This window comes from Corylus avellana, chromosome 3 (genome assembly GCF_965113065.1).
Source record: "Corylus avellana chromosome 3, dhCorAvel1.hap1.2, whole genome shotgun sequence".
Classification (NCBI taxonomy): Eukaryota; Viridiplantae; Streptophyta; class Magnoliopsida; order Fagales; family Betulaceae; genus Corylus; species Corylus avellana.
The window spans coordinates 3,236,135-3,260,219 of NC_142492.1; the positions used below are offsets into that span (position 1 = coordinate 3,236,135).

The window sequence follows — 24,085 nt, forward strand, 5'->3', positions numbered from 1 at the left end:
GATTTTTTTTTTTTTTTAAAAAAAAACAAGGTCTGATGAACACTGCCACGTCAATTCAGTGAGATTAAAGTATAGTGTAAAGCGTTACTCTAATAGGAATAAGAGTATTAAATGATCAATCTTAGATTGCCAACTGTTGGGCTGAAAAAGAAATCCACTTAGGCAATTGATGAAGTCCAATTAATTGACATTTAAAAAAAAAAAAAAAAGGTCCAATTATTTGACTTGGTAAGGTTTGTTGAACCAGAAAATGTAGAGGACTCTTAAGATTTTAAACTAGTCGTTATCATTTAGACCAATAGAAGCTTCATTATCCTAGGCCTTTGAACCCTTTATGGGCCTTATTCAATCCACTATTGAAAAAAAAAAATTGTAATTTAGTAGATTTAGTTAACGTAGATTTACTAAATCCAATGGTTAATGTAGATTTAGTAACCATTGGATTATCCCTTATTAAAATAAATTTATGGATGATCCAATGGTTACTCAACTTGTAAATTCTATTTTAATTAGATGGGCCGGGCAATGTGGCCAATAATGACTTGTTTGGTTTTTTATTAAAATCTAGAAAGGAAAAAAATCACAATAATAAAAAAAAATCTAGATATATAGCCCATGTAATCAATCGGGTCAAACTTTCATAGTTTGTAATTATGTGTTTTAAGGGATAATTACACCATAACAAGTGTGATCATTCCCACATTTAATCATCTTTATGATAAGTAATAAAGATGATTAAATGAAGAGTTGCATGATTGTCTATTTAGTAGAGTTGGAGGACGGATTTATTTCATTATGTGACATTTATTCTATTTGTTTTTCTCCTTAATTTCTACCCTCAAGGGATTTATCCCTCCAAACACTTGCATTCAATTTTCTTCATAGTTCATTCATTGGTCTATCAGAGCAATGCTATGGAAGAAGACAAAAAGAATAGAACATAGTCCGAGATTGTTTTACAAAAGATAAACAAGACCATCAACAAACAAGTTTTGAGTTTAGTTTCAATAATGAACTTTTATATTCTTCAGCAATTGATAGCCAAACCAGAGGAAAAGCCTTTAACAATCAAAACCATCATTGTGGGTGGTTTGAAGTATACTGAGAACATAGTAAACTTGAGGAGAAGGTATCTATTGGAAGAAAAATATTGAAAAGATTTCCTCTGTTCTCCATTGACAAAAACAAAAACTCTCACCAAAACAGAGGAAATTTCTTCTCCTCTGTTCTTTGAGAGTGTTGGAAAGTCATTTCTAACAAAGAGATGAGTTGAGTTGTGTGTCACGTCACTTCAATTGTATGATAGTATGATAGTCGTGCACATAGTGTGTGTTTTCACCAAAAACAAAATCTTGATCCATTTTTTGAGCGTTTGATGCATTTTTAATTCCTTCATTGGGCCTATTCCAAATCTCTGACATAAAAGGTAGGTTTTAGTATATCCACTTATATACTGTCTCACAGTTTAGGTCATGTATCTTAATTGCATAGAAAGATTGTTAAACAGTTTTAGCAGTTTGCTTTACTCATCCTAATTTACACCAACTTCAGAATCTTTACTAGCCACATCATTTCCTTGAGAAGGATCACCATCCAAAAGGTTTTTGGGAATTCTAATTTCTAAGAGTAAGTCATTATTCACATATGCCTCCATTCTCCTCCAATCTGCATCTTCTGGCAGCTCAAGCCTCCGAACATACCCATATTCCCACCACTGCCCACTTCTCCAGTCCTTCGTCTTGGACTCTCTTTGCTGCTGCTTCCATTGCCCACTAACTTCAACAACCTTCCCTTTTTCAACGAACACTTGCACATTATTCCCAACTCCTGTATTCACACACATGTAACTAGTGTCACTGCACTTCATTTCACCACCCTTGTTAAACTAGTTTATTTTTCCTGAATTAAACCTATGGAGTTTTGGCCGTTTCCCCAACTCATGTAAATGGTAAGAATAATGCTATTTAATAGACTGTTATACTATTGTCATACAACTTGACGCTGTGACAATGAACATCAACCCTTATATCAAGACTTCTAATATCAACACTTCTTAAAAAAAAGAAAAGGAAACTTCAGTTGCTCTAGTATAAGCGGTTTTGCAATGAGCATTTTAACAAACAAAAAATGGGTGAAATTAAAAGGGACTAAAACATAAAATACCAACATTGCAAATTTTTAAACTTCAGGGATAAGTATAGTTTCCTAGGGTTGATTTTCACTATCACGTCATCTCTCTCAATTGTATAACAGTTATTTAATAGTCTATTAAATAACATTACCCGTAAACATATTATCTTCTCATTCTTTAAACTGGAACCCAGAACTGTTTAAAAGCTTTAGATACTAGGGTCCCCTTGTTCCAGAAGATTTACCTTCGAGTTAAGGTCTACTGCCTTTACTCCTTAGGTTTATATCTTGCAGTCTGACAAGTACTTGATAGTTGCTTTATCCTTGGTTCATAAAAATTAGAATCGAATTTAATTAGTTACTTTAGAAATTATAAATAACGGAATCTGAGATGATCATAATGAACAGTATTTGGGTTTCTTACCTGGTAGCTCTGCTTTCAGTACATACTCCTGATCTGTCTGAACCCAATCAACGGTGCTTTGGCCGGAGCTCCGGAGATTAGACAACAAGACATCTGACTCAAACTCCCATAAAGGGAAAGCATCAGAAGGATCAAAGAATTTTCCGAACAAGAGTGGGCTGAAAAGTGACCCTTCATTGAAAACCTTGTGCAGAGCTGGACTTCCCTGGGAGAGGAATCTCCTGAAGACCTCTTCTCCTAATGAGATGCACCATTTCTGTGGGGCATGATCTCCTGCATGGATTTCCAGCTGCTTTCGACTAGCCATTGAAGATTAATTGGAGGATCCAAAAGATTGAGAATTTGGTGGAGAGAGTTAAAGGCTCTTCTCCTCTTATAGTATGTATGAAGGAAGCCTTTTGGAAAAAATGGAGTGGACAAATTCCATGACAGGAATATTTAGAGGGCTGTAAAGCTATTAGGAATATTTCTTTTGATCTAGTGAGAAGAAGTTGTGGTGGGTTGATTATGCATACAAAGATGCCATGTGGCGACCCATGACAAATTATTGTCTATCGAGGAGGATGTGGCAAAATGGAACATGGCACTATATATGCAACCCATTCTGCCATAAGACTCAGGTAATCGTTCATGCAGAATCTCTAGAATTCTCAGCATCTGGGTTAGGTTGTTAAAGTAGTAATTTTTTAATCCAATTAGGTGGGCTCCTTTTGAATAAGTGGATGGCTCATGACCTCCAAAGTCCTCAGTGTCATATCTCTGAGGTGGCTTAATCTACTTTATCTCCAAAGTAGCCTAATCTACTTTATTTCTCTACTAATCACAATACTGAACTCTTAATGTTCTTATATAAGGGTGGACGGATTAATCGTTTATAGCATGCCGACCGCTTACCAATCGCCATCGACCGACAACTAACTTCTAATGGTTGGTATCAGTTTCGACTTTGTTCGGTTCGATAGGGGATAGATTTTTTTTTTTTTTTTTTTTTTTTTTGTCGGTTAACATACTTAACTGATTTTTTAAGTGTTTTGAATTTTATTTGGTAGGTTTTTTTATTGTATTTGTTCAACTGATTTGTGGTTGTGTTTTTGGTCCGTATTTCATGAATTTTCTTTTTCTTTTCATTATAAAACATATGTTTTATTGACTATGTAGTTACAAGTAAGTTGATAAATCTTAACATAAAAACCTGTAACTGACAATTATCCAACCACCAATTAAGCGACTAACCAATTAATTGAAAAAGTTGAAACTATTCATGTTCGGTATGAAGTTAGTTAATTAACTGACTTTATTGACTTTCACGAATCAGTAAGCGAAAATACCCCTATCGACATGGACCGAACCGATACTCACTCCAATTTTAATGAGATCATCATCATCAGAACACTCGGACCATGATCATATGTAACGAGTTGATCTTGAGTGTTATTTTGCGCATTCTATGAAGCTTCCACATGAAGCTTCACCTCCTTACACCGGGATAGGTAGGCCGTGCAACCCTCTGATCCCATTCTAACGCTGCGGATCATTGCATTGTTAGGCATAAAAGTCCGGGCCCATAATAAAACTAAAAGAATGTTTAGGAGTACATAGTGGCTTGGTTTGGAATGTTTATACACATTAAAAAACTGTCGGGTGCATGTTGAGCAGCCTAACTAAGGATCTCACTTGATTTCTGGGCTTTAAACTTTGAAAGGGTAAGCCAATTCCTGCCAAATTTAAGATTTTCTATGGCCTCGATCGGTTACAGAATATGATTCCTTCCACCAGATCAACTTCAAAGTCATGTTTAAATGGAGTTTACGGATCTAATAGTTGCTGATCTGAAATTGCTTTTTCAGGAACATCATATCATCCTTTTTTGATTTGTCTTTCCCTTTCCAATGCAATTGTAAAAGTTAAAGGAAATTAATGAAAAGGATATATATACATAGCAACTCTGTCTTGCAAAGCCGTGTGAAATGAAGCTTTTAAATGTTCTTTCTGGGTGCCTGATGTCACTTCGCACTTTCTCCCTCCTTTACATACATGCTTTTCATACAAATATTTTTTAGTGGCAATAATTTCTTTGACCCCTCCCATTGAAGCTTTATGCAAATGGGATTGGCATCTGCTGGACAACTTTTCCCAAAAGCAGGATTAGTATATGCTTAATAGATGTTTGAATTTAGAGGCATTGGTATTCTGCAGGCACCTTTGGCTAGTGGGGTATGCCCCAATCCCATAAGGGTGTGCTTCCAATTGAAAATAGATGCAATTAAAAGATAAGGACTGGTCATTTGCTGCAAATCTCTGCATTTTTGTTTTTTTTTGTTTTGATGAATAAATCTCAGCATTACTAAGCCCATGTATGGATTATGCAGACATTTTGATCCATGCAGCAGCCGGGAATAAAGTTGTTGCTCCATTTCTTAATTTTAAAATAGCTATCCTCAAACATCAGCTTTAATTTTAAAAGGACAAACGACCAATTCTAATTCATTGACTTCATTTGATAAAAAAAAATATTTTTTTCCTTTTAAACTAAAAACATTAACAATTACTCAAAACTACTTTTACCTGTCTCAAAGGGGTAGCTCAATCGGTTGTGAACTATGTCTCATGAAGCGGAGGTCACTAGTTTGAATCCCCCATCCCCCTTCCCTTGTATGGACATATCAAAAACAATTTTTAAAAAAAAACTACTTTTACCTTTATATATATATATGGACAAAGTTTTCCTCTAAACTAGGTCGGAGGAATTTCCTTCAACCTAGTCTATAAAAGTGACAAATGTCCCTTAAACATGTGAGATGCACATGTTTTTTTAATAGTAAAGACAAAGTTGGAATAAATTATATTAAAAACTCATGTGCATCTCACATGTTATTAAAAAAATAGACAAATATCACTTTTATAGACTAGGTTGAAAAAAATTCCACCAACCCAGTTTAAAGGAAAACTTTGTCCCAATTATATTGAACAGAAATTTCATACAAACTAGTTTGAAGGAAATATCCTCTAACCTATTTAAAATAATGCTAAGTGTCTATAAACATTTAAAAGGCACATTAAATTCTTAACGTCATTAATAACAGTTTACTAATTTAGACTAAGTTTAATGGGATCCGGCTTACATGCTGTTAAATGTTTATAGACACTTGACAATATTTTAAATGAGTTGAAGAATATTTTCTCTAAACTAATTTGGAAGAAATTTGTATCCATTTATATTCTTTTGTTGGAGCCATTTTACTAATAAATATGTAGGTAAAAATACAAATTGGGTCTGACCATTAATTTTGAGCCTCGTTTTGAAGCTAGGCCCATCAGCCTGTAAATAATGTTGTAGAACATGATAGAAGACTAGAAGTTGCAGCTAGGCCCATTTTGAAGGCTAGTAGCAAAATGGCTCATTTGCTGCTTCTTTTCTGCTTTGGAGTGCGGGGGATCTTTAGAAAGATATGCCTCATTTTGGATTTTGAAATAATATCTGTTAAATTATACTTTGTTTTGAAAGTTACTAAGAAATAATTAATTTAATTATTTAATTAATATTTTAATATTTTATGCGTGAATTTATACTCTAGTGAAACCTAATATATGAAATAATTTAACTAAAATAAAAAAATGAATTGTAGAGTTACTATTTAAATTCAAGACCTTTAGCATTTACTTACATTACCCCTAAAAAGCTTAAGCTTATAAAAAAATAAATTCAAAGATAAAATAAAAAATTGTAAAGATTCCTATGTTTATTTTTTTATTAATTTTTTTTTTGTCAACATCTTTACAATATATATATATATATATTTTTAAAAAAATGATATTTTGATTTAACATATGGTTAAATTTACTTTACCCCTAAAGTTTTTGAGGTTTTTCAATTCGAACCCCAATGTTTAAAAATTGGCAATGTACCCCTTAATGTTTCAAAAAATTTCAATTCAGATCTTTCGTTTCTAATTTCCGTCTAATTGGACAGAAATTAAAAAGAAAAGCACTGAGGGTAATTACGTAATTTCATAGATTTTCGTCAAATTTAATGGAAATTAGTAACAGAAAGTCTGAATTGAAAATTTTTGAAATATTAGGGAAGTACATTACCAATTTTTAAATATTGGAGTTCGAATTGAAAAACTCTTAAAACTTTAAGGGTAAAGTGAATTTAACCCTTTAATATAAAATCCTAATGGAACGAATTAATTGAAAGAAATTGAAAGTTCGATACCCTTCTAATTGAAAGTTTTTAAACTTTGAGAATAGTGTCAAAACGGGTGAAAGTTGAAAAGAGTTTTATAAAGTTTATCATTATTAATATATTTATCTTAAAAACAAAAAATAAATACACAAACAAACATGACCGTTGTTGATGTTACTCTCTCTCTCTCTCTCTCTCTATATATAACTATCCAATGATGATACTTAGTACTTACACGCTCTCCATCCTAATTCCTAAATTAAGAGTTCTATTTTTCTTCTTGCAACATCCCGAAATAAATGTTAACTTAATTTCTAAAATGTGAAAATAAGTATATTTCATAAATCTTCCGAGTATCACATGCGAAAAGGGAATCCCAATTTCCGCTCGGGGGATAAAAAAAAAAGGGAATCCAATTCCCAGGAACCCTCCAAAAGTAACTACACAATGAGTGAGAAAGTAAAAAGTTTCCGAAATAAGAAAATCCAAAAAAATTCGAAGAAAAACAAAAATAGAAATAAAATAGTCCGCGCTTTCATTCCCTTGGCAGCTTTCATACCAAACACCTTAAGGAAAAAATTAACCTTTGACGACATTTTCTAGTCAACACGCTAATGCTTGTACATAGATTTTTTTCCAGATAGCATTTTGAGTTCCTGTTGTTGGATCTGGTCTGAATCAAAGACCCATTTGAAGATTTTACATAGAGAGCCATTGGTTTTGCATTAACATTTCAAATTTTCGGGGCCTCTTCTGTAGAGAAGAAAGAAGGAAGCTTTGGTTTGAATGGTACTGTTTAAGCTCCTTTTGAGCTTTTCTTGATTAATTTCTTGGTGAGCCTCAATTAAGTGCGATTTTGATGCTATATTTTTTGCGGTTTTGGGGAGTAACAAGCTGTGAGTTTTGTTTTGTTCTTTGAGTTTGATTCCAAATTTCAGATTTTGCTCGGAAATTCTTGGTGGGTATCTGAGAATTGGGATTTACATCTTGGTGATCGGGATATTATAGGGGGTTTCTTGGAAAAATCTAATTGGGTCGGTGGCATATGGTGAAAAATTGAAGCTTTTGAATGGTTTTGGATATGAAGCTCTTTTAGGGTTTTGCTTGTAAGAGGTTTAGGCATTGATGAAATGAGAAAGATAGTATGCGTTTGTTTGGGATGACAATTCAACAACGTATGGGTTTCATAAAGACAAGTTCTTTCATTGTTTTGGTAATTTTGCTTTGCACCTTGGCAGCAGTAAGTTCAGAAGAGAGGAACAATGATGAGGAAGTGTTTCTCAGGCAATTAGTTGAGCCGGCGTCTTGGGAGATAGATGAAGACCTGGTGAGAGACTAACTTTTTTGTTTTTTCCTTGCATTAATTGTCTTAGGGGATTATTATCCTAAATGACATTTTGTATGCAATATTTCATATTGAATGGCTAGATGATTTGTCTTTTTTACATTTTTATTTGCAGCACAACTATAACACAGTTTTATGCTCTAATTGTATGATAATGACGGTGGAAATTATGTCTGATGAAACTATCATTTGGAACAAATTGACACGGTAGTGCCAATGGTAGCGAATGGTAAATCCAGTAATCAGTTCAAGAATGTAACATCTTAGTTTCTCGATGATTGGTGTAGACTATGTGCCGGTGGAAGGGGAAAAGCTTTTCATTTGAAGCATTCTTGACTCTAGATTGTCGTACTGTTAAATAGTTTCTGGAATGATTTGTTTTGAAGTAACATATTTTGATGTCAAAAGTGGTCATTTCCATGCTGTATTTAACTAACTTGTTCGCTATAGTGTTGAAATTTTATCTCTTGATTATATGTTCTGAATCTGCTGTTTTTGAGAAAAGGAACAGAACACGAAACGAAAAAATTATATGAAAATATGGTTTAGAACTTCTTGGTTTTTATTCATAAGTTCAACTCTCAATAGCTTTCACATTAAGATGTGTGTTTGCGAGTGAGTGAAAGTGGAAATATGATACATGTTTAGACAGTTTACCAATTCCGGATATGATGTGAACATTACTGAGATTATAGGAGACCTGCTTCATTTCTTAACGTGTGATTGTGATAAAGGCTCCAAGCTTATGGCAATTCTGCATTGATATAATGGGTATGCTTCAAAACTACAGAAATATTCTTTGGGAGCAAAAATCATCATGCTCCCCCCCACCCTGTCACGTGTTCACCTGAATGCTTTTGGGGTGTACTCTCTACTTTTTCTTTTCCATTGAAATGGGGAGGTGGGGTTCGCAGTGTTGCTTTTGTAGTTAGGGCTTGCAATATATATGATCACCCTTTCAGCTGTCTTGGAATTCCAATTGGCAACAATTATTTAGAATTAGTTAAGTGGTCACTGCAAAAAATTGGGAATGGGTGGATGGAGAGTATCAGATCTGTTAATCAATAGTTAAAGGCTTGGGAAATAAATTTCTTTCCTGGTACCATAACATTCCTATCATCTGTGTTGCATACATGCAGACATCTAAATTTTATTGGGAAACGTGCACATCTTGACGTTAATATCACCTTTTATTATTTGATCCTGCATTTGTTGTTACCATTTACAGCCATATTTAAGAGGGAAGGGAGTTCGTAAGTTTGAATTGATGAAGAAGTTATGGAGGATTGTTTTGATAACTCATAATACAGTAATGGCATGTAAATGGAAAAAAATGATTTTCCTACAAAGTTGTTCTCTCACAGGTGGATGGGGGGGGGGGGGGGGGGGAGGAGGCATAAAAAAAATCATTTCATTTCGCAAAGCTTACCTGTCTCAAGTGCAAATATTTTCCATTTCTTGGATTTTAAGACAACCAGCTGACTACACTATGGTACTTAAGAATGAATAGGTAAATTTATTGACATTCTCCTCCTGCAGGCGGAGCTATTATGGATCAGTTGCAGGCAAGATTTGATCCATTTGAAAGAAGCTGTTGAGGATCTTGACTTATGCTTTCTGGTGGAAACATCCAGTAGTGCCAATGAAGTCAATTCAAATTTCCGGTCATTAGCGAAGGAAAACATTCAGAAAATAATTAGTGTCCTGCATCCCCAGTTTAAAAGAACTCTTTTAGATTGTTTAAGAAAGAATAATATTCTGTCTCATATATCTGGAGAAGAAGGTGGCTCCAAGATTTGGTATGCCAAGTATCTTGACTCCCTATATCCCAGGCCTGGTTCTCCTAGAAGGCGTTTGGGTTCTGAATCCCCTCGGAGCATTGCAGCAACACCATCCCCAGCCCCTGCAGTTGGATCATTAGCTTTCAGTCCAACACCATCTCCTGATCCAGCACCATCTCCTGCCACAGTACCTTCCAGTCCTCCAGAGTCTAATCCTCAGCACCCTGCTGTGTCTCCACTAGAGCCCTCTTTTGTGCCAGTTCAACCTGCAGCTAATCAAGATTCTTCTGCAAGTCCAGATTCTAATCCAATTGTTCAGGAAAATAAGAAAAGCAATAGCCATAAATCTGTTGTTATTGCTGTTGCAGTAACTGCATCAGTGACATTTGTAGTTGCAGCACTGCTCTTTATATGCTTCAGTAAGGTTTGTAGGAAGGGCTCTGGACTTAGACGAAATGATGAGAGGCCTCTTCTCGGCATAAGCTTCAGCGAATTCTCTGTTGGTATATATTCCTACATGAGGGCGTCTTACACTTTTTAATAAAATCTTTATTACTTATCAAAAAAAATATATTCCTACATGACTTGTTATCATAATCTATAATTTTCAACACAATTTTGATATTATTTCTGTCGTTGATCTTTCAGGTTCTTCACAAAAGCCTGTTGCTTCTGGAAATTCAATAAAAGACCAGAAGCTTGGGTACTACTCATTTGGTAATAACTCAAGTCATCACAAAAGGGGCTCATCTTTGGATGGAAATTTCCATATTGAGTCTGATATTCCACGCAAATCATTGCATGAAACATCATCAATAGGAGCTGCTGGTGGTGTTTCCAAATTCTCACCTGAATCAGTTGATCCATCAAGCAATGTGAATGGGCATGTACTGCCTTTTCCTCTAAAGCCTCCACCTGGAAGGGTGGGGACCACTGCTTCTGTACTGCTTCCTCTGAAGCCTCCTCCTGGTAGGGCAGATCCTCTTCCTCCTGAACCACCTTCTTCCTTTAGGCCTCCTCCCAGCAACGCTGGTCCTCCTCTACCTCCTGTGCCACTTTCCTCCCTGAAACCTTCATCTAGTGGTGCAGGCCCTCACCCTCCTGGACCACCACCACCACCACCACCACCTCCCTCCCTGAAACCTTCATCTAGTGGTGCAGGCCCTCGCCCTCCTGGACCACCACCACCACCTGTACCTCCAGGCACCAAAACCGGTTCTCACCCACCACCACCTCCAAAGAGTGGTGTTCCTCCCCCTCGGCCGCCTCCACCTACTGCCTTAGGCTCAAAGGTGCCTCGGCCACCTTTGGGATCGAAACATTCATCAAATGCTACATCTAGTGAGGAAGCTGGTTTGGAGGGTGAAGCTGATGCTCCTAAAGCAAAGCTGAAGCCATTTTTTTGGGATAAGGTTCTAGCCAGCCCTGATCAATCAATGGTTTGGCATCAGATTAAATCAGGATCATTCCAGTAAGCAGCAAACTTCTTTCTTCTTCACATATTTGCGATGAATAACTACTGATCATTAGCTGCTGAATACAAATTATTTCTACTTTACAGGTTCAATGAGGAGATGATAGAAACGCTGTTTGGTTATAATGCTGTTGATAAGAATAAAAAGGAACGCAAGAAGGAGTCTTCTTCACAAGATCCTTCACTGCAGTATATTCAGATCATTGATTCAAAAAAATCACAAAATGTAGCAATCCTTCTTCGGGCATTGAACGTGACAACAGAAGAAGTTTGTGATGCAATAAATGAAGGTAACTTATTTCCCCTTTACATTATCTTTTACACACACACACACACACACACACACACACACACACACACACACACGAGGATGTGTGGTATAATGTCAGACAAGACTTTTCTTGACATGCAGGAAGGTAACTGATTGAGACTAGAAATGTATTTGTTCTAATTTTTTTTTAGATTACTATTCTAGAAGGAAAGACATGACTAGTCATTCTTAGATGATATTTGTGGAGATAGTATCACTATGTAAATTTTAGCCAGATTTAGTGTTCTTAACAAAGTTTTTTTCTTCTTCATTATTTCCCACTCTACTTTTTACTTGCAATACTTGTTGCTTGGACAGCATGTTATCTGAGGCTGCTTTCTACATTTTAGGGAAGTGTCGTCCTTGTGGATGATTCTATTCATTGAATATGTCTGCGCAGTAGTGTGTATGCTGTGTGAATTTTCAGGAAGGAGTTGGTCCCTTTGCTTTTCTACATTCCACATTTATCTGGGGGTATACATGCCTTATATATCTATATGAGTAATAGTATTCTGATTCACATTGTCACTTTATAATTCAAATTATATGATACACAGCATTCCCACACCCAATTCTTGATATATTCTGTCAAGACAAATGAATCCTAGGTGAAGAGGCCCATCCCGCTATCCACAACCCCCACCCCCCACACCCCCCCCCCCCCCCCCCCCCACCAAAAAAAAAGTCGAAGTAGGAAGTTATTATTTGATATGTCTGTTGAATGAATTTTACTGAAATAAATTATGATGTAAGAGAAGAGCTTATTGTATCTTATTTTGCTGAAAACATTTTCTGTGAGGTCAATAAAAAGAACATCTTTTAAAACGAATCTGCCTATATTATTTGGGTGTCAATGCATCATAAGCATATTCTAACCTGCTTTAGTGGAAGCAGGAAATGAACTTCCACCAGAACTTCTTCAAACTTTGTTGAAGATGGAACCAACTGCAGAAGAAGAACTGAAGCTTAGGCTGTTCAATGGTGAAATTGCTCAACTTGGACCTGCTGAGCGGTTCCTAAAAGCATTGGTCAATATCCCATTTGCTTTTAAACGATTGGAAGCATTACTTTTCATGTGTACCCTTCCGGAGGATGCTACCATCATGAAAGAGTCCTTTGCAACCTTAGAGGTATGATACTGAATCTCTTTGAATTGCATCGCTTGGTGTATTTCATGTCCCACTATATATAGTTCTTTATCTGGAACATTTATGAAACAAGTTGGAAAATTTGAAACAGAAATAATTAACTACCTAAATTTGCTTATGGAATTATGAAATGGAAAACTGCTGAGCTTGACTTGAGTCGGAGGAGGAGAAGAGCAAAGCTTGACTTGGGGTTATTTGGCACCAGGACCCCATAATGAAATTTTTCTACATGGTAACAAATTGTGGAGCTTCAAATATTAATATGCCCTTTGGAATCCAAAGCCCTGCATTTTCATTAATCTGCTTGCCCGTCAAATGAGACTTGCATGACCTGAAACTACTAATATTATTGTTAGCTGAAATAGTTTAAGAGAGGACAAGATGTTTGCAAATGGTTCAATTATGCTTCCAACAATCCAAATGATGAAGGACACACCTTTCCAAAATGGGCCAGTTCTTCAATTTGGACCTAAGAAATAGAACTGCTGGACATATTGAAGCAAGGGATTCTGATGTGTTTGTTGTATGTCATTTCGGAAGTGATGTCAACACCATTCAAAGGCTGCCTCTTGTATGGTTATCTTTGTGAAATATGATGGATTGTGTGGCTTAAACCATACGGATATGCATTTTCAGTTCTGTAAGGGCTCCTATACACACCCATCAAAGTTTGCACCCACCCCTGGTACATGCATTCCTTAGCTATATTCTTTGGTCTAGTGAAGGGGTTTCCATGTTTGTTTATTGACTATAAGATTGACAGATAAATGGTGATATGATAATAGAGGAATAGTTTAGATGGAAGGATTGGCATTGCAAGAAATGCTGGAGGTTACTGTGATCCAAATAGTTAATACGTGCGTAGGTGCACGCATGATTGCAAGGATATATTCATTTATTGGTGTAGAATGACTGTCAGTTGCAATGCAGAGAGCTTCTTGATGTTCAGACTGTCAGTGGTGCTTCTGCACATGACATCATCAGAAAGTACTTTTTTTTTCATGTTTATTGAATTCTTCCCTTGATAATCTCTAATTATTGTGGATCTTCTTATATACCAGGTTGCTTGCAAGGAACTCAGAAACAGCCGGCTGTTCCTCAAACTTCTAGAAGCCGTTCTTAAAACTGGAAATCGCATGAATGATGGAACATTTCGTGGTGGTGCACAAGCGTTCAAACTTGACACACTTTTGAAGTTGTCAGATGTAAAGGGAAAAGATGGCAAGACCACCCTCTTGAATTTTGTTGTTCAAGAGATAATCCGCTCTGAAGGTGTGAGAGCTGCCCGTGCAGCTAAAGAAAGCCAGAGCTCCTCCAGCATCAAATCAGATGATCTGCTCGAGGAAACTTCCCATGACACAGAAGAGCACTACCGCGGCCTAGGTCTTCAGGTGGTTTCCGGTTTGGGCAATGAACTTGAGAATATCAAGAAAGCAGCGAATATTGATGCTGACAGCTTAACAGGAACTGTTGCAAAACTTGGCCATCAAGTGAAGAAAACCCGTGACTTCCTGAACTCAGACATGAATAGTATAGGGGAAGTTAGTGGATTCCACCGAACACTGAAAAGTTTTGTGGAGAATGCTGAGATTGATGTCACGTATCTCCTGGAGGAAGAAAAGAAAATCATGGCTTTGGTGAAGAGCACTGCTGATTACTTTCATGGGAAAGCAGGGAAGGACGAGGGCTTACGCTTGTTTGTCATAGTAAGGGATTTCTTGATAATGTTGGATAAGGCATGTAAACAGGTGAGAGACACACCAAAGAGGCCAGCAAAGACACAGATTAAAGAGGCTCCTACAGTGGTGGCTTCATCTGATACCCGCCAGCCACCTGATCTCTATCAGCGGCTTTTTCCAGCAATTACAGATCGACGGATAGATAGTTCTAGTTCAGATGATGATTGATGAGAGTCCATAGATATCTTTTTTTTGATAGAAGAGGTACCACATTTTGTGTCCTTTCCAATCAATTTTTTGTACCTTTCCATTAATATGCAAAATTCTAAGCTTTTGACAAAATGTAGGCAGTGGAAGTTGGGTTTCCACTGTTCTTTTTTTTTTTTTTTTTGGTAAATTACTATTGGAATCTTAAGAACTGATTTTCTGTATTTGATTAATACAGGTGGCTCTTATGGCAATCCTACAGATATGTCCTCTTGATCCTATTATTGGTGCATGTAGGGCTGATAAAAACATCATAGAAAGGATCAGAGGAGAGGTGCTCGCGCATGACATCTGCAATCTGCAAGGAGAAGTTTCACTGAAACAGACGCCTGACTGAATATAACATCACAGTGGTACATTTACCTTCATCTCATTAGAGGATCCATCGGGAATGGATTCATGGCTCACCATAGTTTTGCCTTAAAGCAGCCTCCCCCCCTGTGCATTTGTAGTTAGATTAAATGATTTCTTATACATTATTTGTTTAATTTGTAATTCTTTGTTTTGTAGAAAATTTTCGTGATTTCTTACACATTATTGTTTTTTAATTATTTAAAATTTTGAGTTCGTTCATCTTGCTGTCATGAAAAGGAAGTTTTGATCTTTTTAGAGTAATCTGTAATTTTTTTTTTCTAATAATGTCACCGGGCTTTTACAGTTAACATTTTTTTCTTTTTCTTTTAAGATAAGATTTAGGGGCAAAGTAAGAAGAAATCTAACCAAGCTAACAGAAACAAATAACCATACTAGGATGAAACAAGATCAAGCGATAGCCCTAGGTTTCATGGTTGACACGAACACAACCATGTTTCAACTTGTTTAATATAAATGGGTTAAGTTGACACAAATTCATGATCTTGCCTGTTCAACACAATTTTATATCTTATATTAATTGAACACATTCAAAATAGATTCATGACAAAATCAATTCGATAATAGATTTTCATAGCCATAATTAATAATTACCTTTTAATTTAATTATACGGGTTATGCGGGTTGACACAAATTTGATTCGTTTATTAATTGTGTATATCAGGATGGATTCGTTTAGACCAAAATCGTATTTTAGTAACTCCTAACTCTATAATTTTGTATTGTGTTCATATTAGGTTCATAAGTATTGTCAAATATTGCCATCCCAATATAATTATAAGGTTTTTAGATTGAGTAATGTTAAATACTATATTCCCATCTCACTTAATGGATGTGGCCGTGCCCATGTTTTTGAATTTTTATTTTTAACAAGAGCCCACATAAACAAGAGGCAAGATGATGGGATCATTGGGATGTGATGAAAGTCTAGATAAACCTCTCTGTCTCTTTCTCTGAGTGTAAAATGTCCGAACAAAGAAGAAGACGCCGATACAAATGTGAGGACGAAGAAGACAAAGAAACAAAGGTGACGACTCCTGTACCATCTTCTGCTGGGAAAGCTTCTACTGCAAGGAACTCCGGGGTGAGCCGTCCTGCTGCTTCGCAGGAGAAGGGTTCTGGTAGACAAGCAGCTCGCCCCTTCCATGCCAGGTTGCTTGATGAAGAAGCAGACAATTCTTCGGCAAAGGCAGATACACTTCCCCTCAAGAAAAGGGTTTATTTTCGTAGAAATGAACCGAATAAAGAAGAAACTCTACCACATGCAGCTTCAAAATCTGTCCACTCACAAGAAAAATGCAGGGGAGAAGAGGATGAAAGAAAGGTGGTTAATCCCGAGGGTAACTTATTCAACTGGGGATTATGCCTTAAGAAGCGGAGGTTTCGAATTGCCCGGGTTTTTCCCTCATTTTGGGGCCAATTACTTATCAAGAAAAAAGAAATAAACTCCGCAATGAACCCACCTGCTGCTTTGCAAGAGACTGGTTCCTTGACACAAGTAGCTCGTCCCTCTCTTGACAGGTTGCATGATGAAAAATTATTAGACATTTCTTCGGCAATGCCCGCTAAACGTTCCCCCAAGATGAAATTTTGTGTTAGTGGACATGAGAAAAAGATGGAGGATAAGCTTTATGAACATAGTGTTGGTGAAGATGAGAATCCAAGAAATGAACAGAATGAAAAAGAAACTCTACCACATGCTGCCTTGAAATCTGCCGTAGATGAAAGCTCAATCGGCTGGATATCACACTTAAAGAAAAAATCTTTAGTTCGAATCCCTCAGCCTTCCTCCTCCTCTCCTCGGGTACCATTACTTAGCAAAAAATTGAAAAGAGAGGTGGTAATTCCTCCACGGTCATCGGCCAGGGAAGCTTGTACTACAAGAAACTCTGCAATGAACCCACATGCTACATCGCAAGAGAATGGTTCCTCGACGCAAATAGCTCGACGTTCCTCTCTTGACTGTCTGCCTATTAAAATGTCTGAACAAAGTAAAAGATCTCCAAGAAGAAGGCGACGGATATACATATGTGACGACGAAGAAGACGATGAAACTCCTCTACCATCTTCTGCAGGGGAAGCTTCTACAGCAAGAAACTCCACGATGATGGGGCCGCCTGCTGCTTCGCAAGAGAAGGATTCTGGTAGAGAAGCTGCTCGTCTCTTCCATGCCAGGTTGCCTGACGAAGAAGCACACACTTCTAATCTTCCTCCACCTGAGAATAAAGTTGATGGAAGAAGCGGGGAAGGCACTGAGAACCATAAGGTTGATGAACGTAGTGGTGGTGAAGATGAGAATCCAAGAAATTATGAACCGAATGGATCTTTAACACAGAGCCAAAGGGTTTTGATTAAACAAAGAAATGAACCAAATGAATCTTTTATCCAGAGGGTTTTGACAGATGTTGATACTGAGATTGGATTCTTGAATTCCATTATTGACTACTACGCAACAAATGAGTTGTACCCATTTCATGATCACATTCCTTTACATTATTTCATCACGGATTGGCTTCTAGTCGATATTCCTGAAGAGAAATTAATTGTTCTAGTTAAAATGCTGAGGAAGAAATACTTGACCAATATGGTAAGGAAGGGTGCGACTGTGGATTTTGCAGTTCCTAGTGATCAAATAGCATTCAATTTGGCGCATAAGATATGGGGTGGTGGAAGTAATGAAGAATATTGGAAAGGTCTGAAGTTGAGGGATAAATGGAGTTAATCAATTTGTTTTGGGGTCTTCTACATGTACATGGTGACTGACTTGATTAATCAGATCTGAATATAAAATCACTTGTTCTGGAGCTTCTTCTTCCATTGCAAAATGCTCTGCAGCTTCACTGCGCTCAATTTTCTTTGCTCTTTTGATATTTTCAATGAAATTACTTTTAAAAAAGAGCACTTTTTTTTTTTAATTGGAGAGCATATGAAATTAAAAGTGTCGAGCAACAAATCATCTCTTTGTTGCTGCGACAAACGACTCCTCCCTCCACAGGCCAGGCCGCTAAGGGTCGTCATGGGAGGATTGATGCAGCAGCAGCAGTGAGCAAATCACTCACAACTCAAGATATATGTTAGAATGCAAGTTTCTCAGTGTGATTGATAATTGGATTACATGAACTTTAAATAGACATCCACTCTTTGATAAACTAATTAATACAAAAGAAAACTAATGCAAGTGATAGAATTTAATCAAATCACAATTTACTGCACGACTCTTGTAAAACAAAAGAGACTTCGTTTTCAAATAGTACCTCTTGCTGGAAGGTAGAATTCTTGTTCAATGACAAGTCTCCTGCTTAATTGGCTGCTTCTATTGGATTGACTTTCCACTTCAGCTGCTACTTAATTCACATATGTCTATCTCTCTGTTTCTGATGTTTAGGGAAACTCTCTGTTCGTATTGGGTTCAGAAGTCTGTCAAGCATTGCCTTCTAACTGAATTTTTAACTGAATTTTTAAGATCTTGATCCATATGGTTCTGACTTGTTGTCTATATATATAGCCTGGCTCAGCCCAGTTGGTTTGGCACCGTTTCTTTTAGAAAAGAACTAACTGTGTTTCCTTGATAACCCTTTTCTCTCCAAGTGAAAAAAAATGTCAAACCAAAGGCAAGCATCTCCATTGCCAGAAAACTCGGCAGAAGAAGAAGAAGATAAGAAGCTCCAAGAAGTACCCTCTCAAGAACCAACACGAGGAGGAGAACGAGATGAAAGAAAGGTAGCCACTCTACCACATTGTTCTCAGAAAACTTCCATCGCAATAAAAGGCCCCATCCTGAAACCATCTGCTGCTAATGCTATAGACTCGGACACAATTAAAGAAATGATTTACGCCACTCTTGCCAGCTTCAAAGAGGGTAATATTCCCCCCCGGCCTTTGGGATTGAAGTTCACACCGTTCACTGATTTGGAGCTCGAGCGTCTGCAGGCTTCATTGAACTTGGATTCTCTTCGCCTGCCTTTGGGAACTCCAGATAAACGTCCATTCGAAAACTCTGCTAAAGATGGCGTCTCTCAGACTCAGGGGAAGGAGGAGAAGATAAAGGATGAGGTTCATGGTGAAGATGGTGAAGGTGAAGGTGAAGGTGAAGGTGAAGGCGAAGGTGAAGGTGGTGGTGAAGAGAATCCAAGAGACGTTTCTGCTTCAATCTAAGATAGATGTAAGGTTTGATAATAGAATCGTTTTTTTTTTCTTGGTTTCCTTTTTTGCCTCTTCTTTTGTTTCTGGATTTCTTCAACTTTTTGGTCCAAATCAGACGGAGAAACTGCATTTAATGGTGGAGATTTCAAGTCAATTAGATGAATTAGGAGGAAAGAATAGGATGCAAATTAATGTGCTCCTTTCTTTTATTGAAGCATTCATCCATTGATTTTGTTTTCTTTTCGTAAGGTGTAACGATTGGGACATGTAATCAACAAGAAATTCCATATATTCAACACTGGAGTCCTCCATGTTAAACTGTCCTTTTTTTACTTGTGTGATTGAAAGTGCTAAAGCTTCGATTCATTTTCATTGAATTTGGAAGCTATATATAATTCCCAACTTAATTTGAAGGTTATGGTACAAAGTAAGATACATTGCAAGTGAATCAAGCTAATGGCTTTCATTCCGTTTAGTAGTGATGATTCAATAGCCTCAAGGAAATCTCCAACGTTACTGACATTAGAGGTGAAAAGGCGGTTACAAATAGCGGTTATCGGTTCAACCGCCTAAGCGGTTAGTAAAATTGGCATAACCGCTTGCGCTAACAATTGGTTATCCATTATTTCATGTGTATATATATATATATGAGGTTAGCGGTTAATGGTTTTTGTTAGTATTTTTGTTGGCTTAATTCAGTTCCAAAATTGAGGTAAGTGATGTCCGTTCGCAGCACCGTTTGAACAATAAGAAAGTCAGTATTCGACTGCAGTCCTGTTCGCAGCCCATTCGAACGCTCATGTTATGTTACATTGATAGGCTAGATTGTTAAGTATGACTTGAATTAAAAGTCATGGTGGGACCCAATATTTTGTCTCCTTCTTCAAGTAGGAGAGGTTTTTTGGTTCAACCGGTTTACTCCTTTTGGGTTTAGGAGACTTTTGTCCAAGTTTGATTTGGAGTCCTTCTCCTATGTGTAATTGGACTCCTTGTTTGATTTATAGTAGGAGTCCTAGACCAACATGTAAAAGGAGAGTTAAAGCTTCTATATAAGGAACAAAGCACAAGGTGAATTTGTGTGTGCCAAAAACGTGAAGCACCAAAGGGAGGAGGAAAAAGAGAGAATTTGAGAGAAGGAGGTACAAGGGCAGCAAGGGTGTTTTCTTCTTGGTGGTTTTTGGAGGAGCCAAAAACAAGTGATTAGAAGAAAAAGGGTGCTGCAGAGTGAGAGAAGAAAATAGAGATCAGCCGCCATCTGTTCCAGCAAAAGAAGAGTTTGTACATCTGTCTTTTGTATTCTATTTTGGGAATAATCTTTCTTGTGTGATAGTGAGATTTGGGTGTATTGGGGCTTTGGGATCTGAGTGATTTTCTCTCTACTATTTTTGTACTCCATCTTTTGATAGTGGATTTTCTCCGGGTCGTCTCCGCCAGTGGATGTAGGCTTGTTAAGCCGAACCACTTAAATCTTTGTGTCGTGTGTGATTGCTTATCTTTGTTATTCCGCATTCTTCTTATTTTTCGCATCTCACGGGTCTTGGGAAATAGGATTAATTTCCTAACAACTGGTATCAGAGCTTTTGGTTCGAGTGGGAGCGATGGCAGGTGAAGAAGGAAAGATGGGAATCGAGAAATTCGACGGCAAAGATTTTGAGTTTTGGAAGGTACAGATTGAAGACATTCTTTATGGGAAGGATCTTCATCAACCTCTTTTGGAAGAACAACCCGACGACATGTATGATAGCGAGTGGGCTCTGCTTGATCGTAAAGCCCTAGCAGTTATCAGGTTATCACTGTCAAAATCAGTTGCACACAACTTTGTAAAGGAAAAGACCACAGCAGGTCTAATGAAGGCTTTGTCAAGTATGTACGAGAAGCCGTCGGCTAACAACAAGGTGCATCTGATGAAGAAATTGTTCAACCTAAAGATGGCGGAAGGAGCTTCGGTGGCACATCATCTCAATGAGTTCAACACCATCACAAATCAATTGTCCTCGGTGGAAATTAATTTTGATGATGAGATTCGCGCGTTGATCGTCTTGGCATCTTTGCCAAATAGCTGGGAAGCAGTGAGGATGGCTGTGAGTAACTCTGTAGGAAAGAGTAAACTGAGCTATGAAGACGTCAGAGATTTGATTCTTAGTGAAGAGGTTCGCAGAAGAGATGCGGGTGAAACCTCTTGTTCTGGTGCTGCTTTAAACCTCGAGACTCGGGGTAGAGGACAAGATAGAAACTCTGGTCAAGGCAGATCAAAGTCCAGAAAAGGGAGAAGCAAATTCAGATTCGGCCGACAACTTGAGTGTTGGAACTGTGGCAAGACTGGCCATTACAAGAAGAATTGCAGGGAACTGCGGAAGGAGACTGAGAATGATTATGCAAACGTAGTGACAGAAGAAGTATATGATGCCCTACTTCTTTCTGTTGACAGTCCCCTTGATTCTTGGGTCTTAGACTCAGGAGTATCTTTTCATACGACAGCGATCCGTGAAATTCTCGAGAACTATGTTGCTGGAGATTTCGGGAAGGTGTATTTGGCTGACGGAACGACGCTGGATGTTGTGGGCCTAGGCGATGTTCGCATTAGAGTTCACAGTGACTCGGTATGGAAGCTGCAAAAGGTCAGGCATGTTCCGGAGCTGAAAAAGAATCTGATTTCAGTGGGACAGCTTGATGAGGAAGGGCATTCTATTTATTTCCACGGTGGAAAGTGGAAGGTCAGCAAGGGAGCCATGATTTTGGCTACTGGTCATAAAACAAATACTCTCTATATGACCACGAACAGCAAGGATACAGATGCTGTTGTAGATACGACTGCTGACTCAAAACTATGGCACCTAAGGCTTGGGCACATGAGCGGGAAAGAGATGAAGGTACTTATGTCAAAAGGGAAACTACCGGGGTTAAAGTCAGTTGATTCTGATTTGTGTAAAGGCTGCATCATAGGGAAGCAGAAGAAGGTGAGTTTCGTGGAAGTTGGCAAAGCACCTAAGCTTGGAAAGCTGGAGCTGGTACACACGGATTTGTGGGGTCCAGCACCAGTGGCATCTCTTGGAGGCTCGCGGTATTACATCACATTTATTGATGACTCAAGCAGGAAGGTATGGGTTTATTTCTTGAAAAGTAAATCTGATGTATTTGATACTTTTAAGAAATGGAAGGCCATGGTTGAAATTGAAACGGGCTTGAAGCTCAAGCGTTTGAGATCAGACAATGGAGGAGAATACGAAGACAGGGGGTTTAAACAGTTTTGCGCAGTGAATGGGATTAGAATGGAGAAAACTATCCCGGGAATGCCGCAGCGGAATGGCGTGGCTAAGTGCATGAACAGAACTCTCAATGAGCGTGCTAGGAGTATGAGGTTGCATGCTGGGTTACCAAAGACTTTCTGGGCTGATGCAGTGAGCACTGCTGCATACCTGATAAATAGGGGGTCTTCCGTTCCCCTGAGCCATAGACTACCGGAAGAAGTCTGGAGTGGAAAAGAGGTAAATCTTTCACATCTGAAAGTTTTTGGTTGTGCTTCGTACGTCCATGTTGAGTCTGATACTATGAGTAAACTAGATGGTAAATCTAGTAAGTGTTTCTTCATTGGATATGGAGATGAGGCCTTCGGTTATCGATTTTGGGATGATCAAAATCGGAAGATCATTAGAAGTCGGAATGTGACTTTTAATGAGTGTGCTATGTACAAGGATGGGTCAAGTACAGAACCTGAAGTTACAGAGCAGGAACCGAAGAAGTCTGAGTTTGTTAACTTAGATGATCTTTCTGAAAGTACAGTGCAGAAAGAGAAACAATTCGTGGAGGTGGAGCTTGATAAACAGTGTTCACTCACGGATGAATGTGATGACAGAAAATCTTCAAGAAACTTACAGCACCGGGAAGAGTCTTATTCTTTAGCAAGAGGCAAAGAGAAACGTGATCGAAAAACAACAAAGAGGTATGGCTTTGAGGATATGGTTTCTTTTGCTCTAGCAGCTAGTAGTGGAGATCCGTCATCTGTTCAAGATGGTATGCTGAAAGAGGTGGAGTTACTACGGAAAGGTAAAGCTTGGGAATCAGCAGGATTACCCAAGGGAAAGAAGGCTAAAGGGTGCAGATGGGTCTACAGGAAGAAAGAGTCATCGGATAAAGCTGTATGGTCGACGGGGCTGATAGGGAGGCATGGTGTTATGTCTAAACCAAGTCCTATGCTCAAGTTCAAGAGGCACTTGGACTTGAGTGACACTTGTGGAGTGTGATTGCCCTTAGGGGCTGAGGCGGAGACAATCGGACGAGACACGTTTTGGTAGACTTGATGGGATTCAAGTCAAGGTGGAGATTGTTAAGTATGACTTGAATTAAAAGTCATGGTGGGACCCAATATTTTGTCTCCTTCTTCAAGTAGGAGAGGTTTTTTGGTTCAACCGGTTTACTCCTTTTGGGTTTAGGAGACTTTTGTCCAAGTTTGATTTGGAGTCCTTCTCCTATGTGTAATTGGACTCCTTGTTTGATTTATAGTAGGAGTCCTAGACCAACATGTAAAAGGAGAGTTAAAGCTTCTATATAAGGAACAAAGCACAAGGTGAATTTGTGTGTGCCAAAAACGTGAAGCACCAAAGGGAGGAGGAAAAAGAGAGAATTTGAGAGAAGGAGGTACAAGGGCAGCAAGGGTGTTTTCTTCTTGGTGGTTTTTGGAGGAGCCAAAAACAAGTGATTAGAAGAAAAAGGGTGCTGCAGAGTGAGAGAAGAAAATAGAGATCAGCCGCCATCTGTTCCAGCAAAAGAAGAGTTTGTACATCTGTCTTTTGTATTCTATTTTGGGAATAATCTTTCTTGTGTGATAG

At 38.0% G+C, this 24,085-nt stretch overlaps 2 protein-coding genes across 2 annotated transcripts; one reads left to right on the forward strand and one right to left on the reverse strand.

Moving 5' to 3' along the window:
• Positions 1-1,068: 1,068 nt before the first annotated feature.
• On the reverse strand, positions 1,069-2,974 carry LOC132175428 (HSP20-like chaperones superfamily protein). The gene is made up of 2 exons (XM_059587377.2): positions 2,555-2,974; positions 1,069-1,827 (listed from the first exon to the last, which is right to left on the reverse strand). Exons 1-2 carry the CDS (start codon positions 2,859-2,861, stop codon positions 1,532-1,534), a joined length of 603 nt encoding a protein of 200 aa, XP_059443360.1. The 5' UTR covers positions 2,862-2,974; the 3' UTR covers positions 1,069-1,531.
• A 4,309-nt stretch (positions 2,975-7,283) lies between these two features.
• FH5 (formin homology5) lies at positions 7,284-15,317 on the forward strand. The gene is made up of 7 exons (XM_059586720.2): positions 7,284-8,067; positions 9,625-10,369; positions 10,515-11,337; positions 11,428-11,630; positions 12,545-12,780; positions 13,860-14,741; positions 14,923-15,317. The coding sequence occupies exons 1-6, from the start codon at positions 7,885-7,887 to the stop codon at positions 14,703-14,705; spliced, it is 3,036 nt and encodes a 1,011-aa protein (XP_059442703.1). The 5' UTR covers positions 7,284-7,884; the 3' UTR covers positions 14,706-14,741; positions 14,923-15,317.
• Positions 15,318-24,085: the final 8,768 nt, after the last annotated feature.

What these genes read in the sequence shown, in the direction of transcription:
- LOC132175428 (XM_059587377.2), bottom strand. Translation starts at nt 2,861, where the DNA reads ATGGCTAGTCGAAAGCAGCTGGAAATCCATGCAGGAGATCATGCCCCA. An exon ending in ACTGAAAGCAGAGCTACCAG is followed by an intron (nt 1,828 to 2,554) that starts GTAAGAAACCCA and finishes GTGTGAATACAG; the next exon opens with GAGTTGGGAATAATGTGCAA.
- FH5 (XM_059586720.2), top strand. Translation starts at nt 7,885, where the DNA reads ATGCGTTTGTTTGGGATGACAATTCAACAACGTATGGGTTTCATAAAG. An exon ending in GGGAGATAGATGAAGACCTG is followed by an intron (nt 8,068 to 9,624) that starts GTGAGAGACTAA and finishes CTCCTCCTGCAG; the next exon opens with GCGGAGCTATTATGGATCAG. An exon ending in CTTCAGCGAATTCTCTGTTG is followed by an intron (nt 10,370 to 10,514) that starts GTATATATTCCT and finishes TTGATCTTTCAG; the next exon opens with GTTCTTCACAAAAGCCTGTT.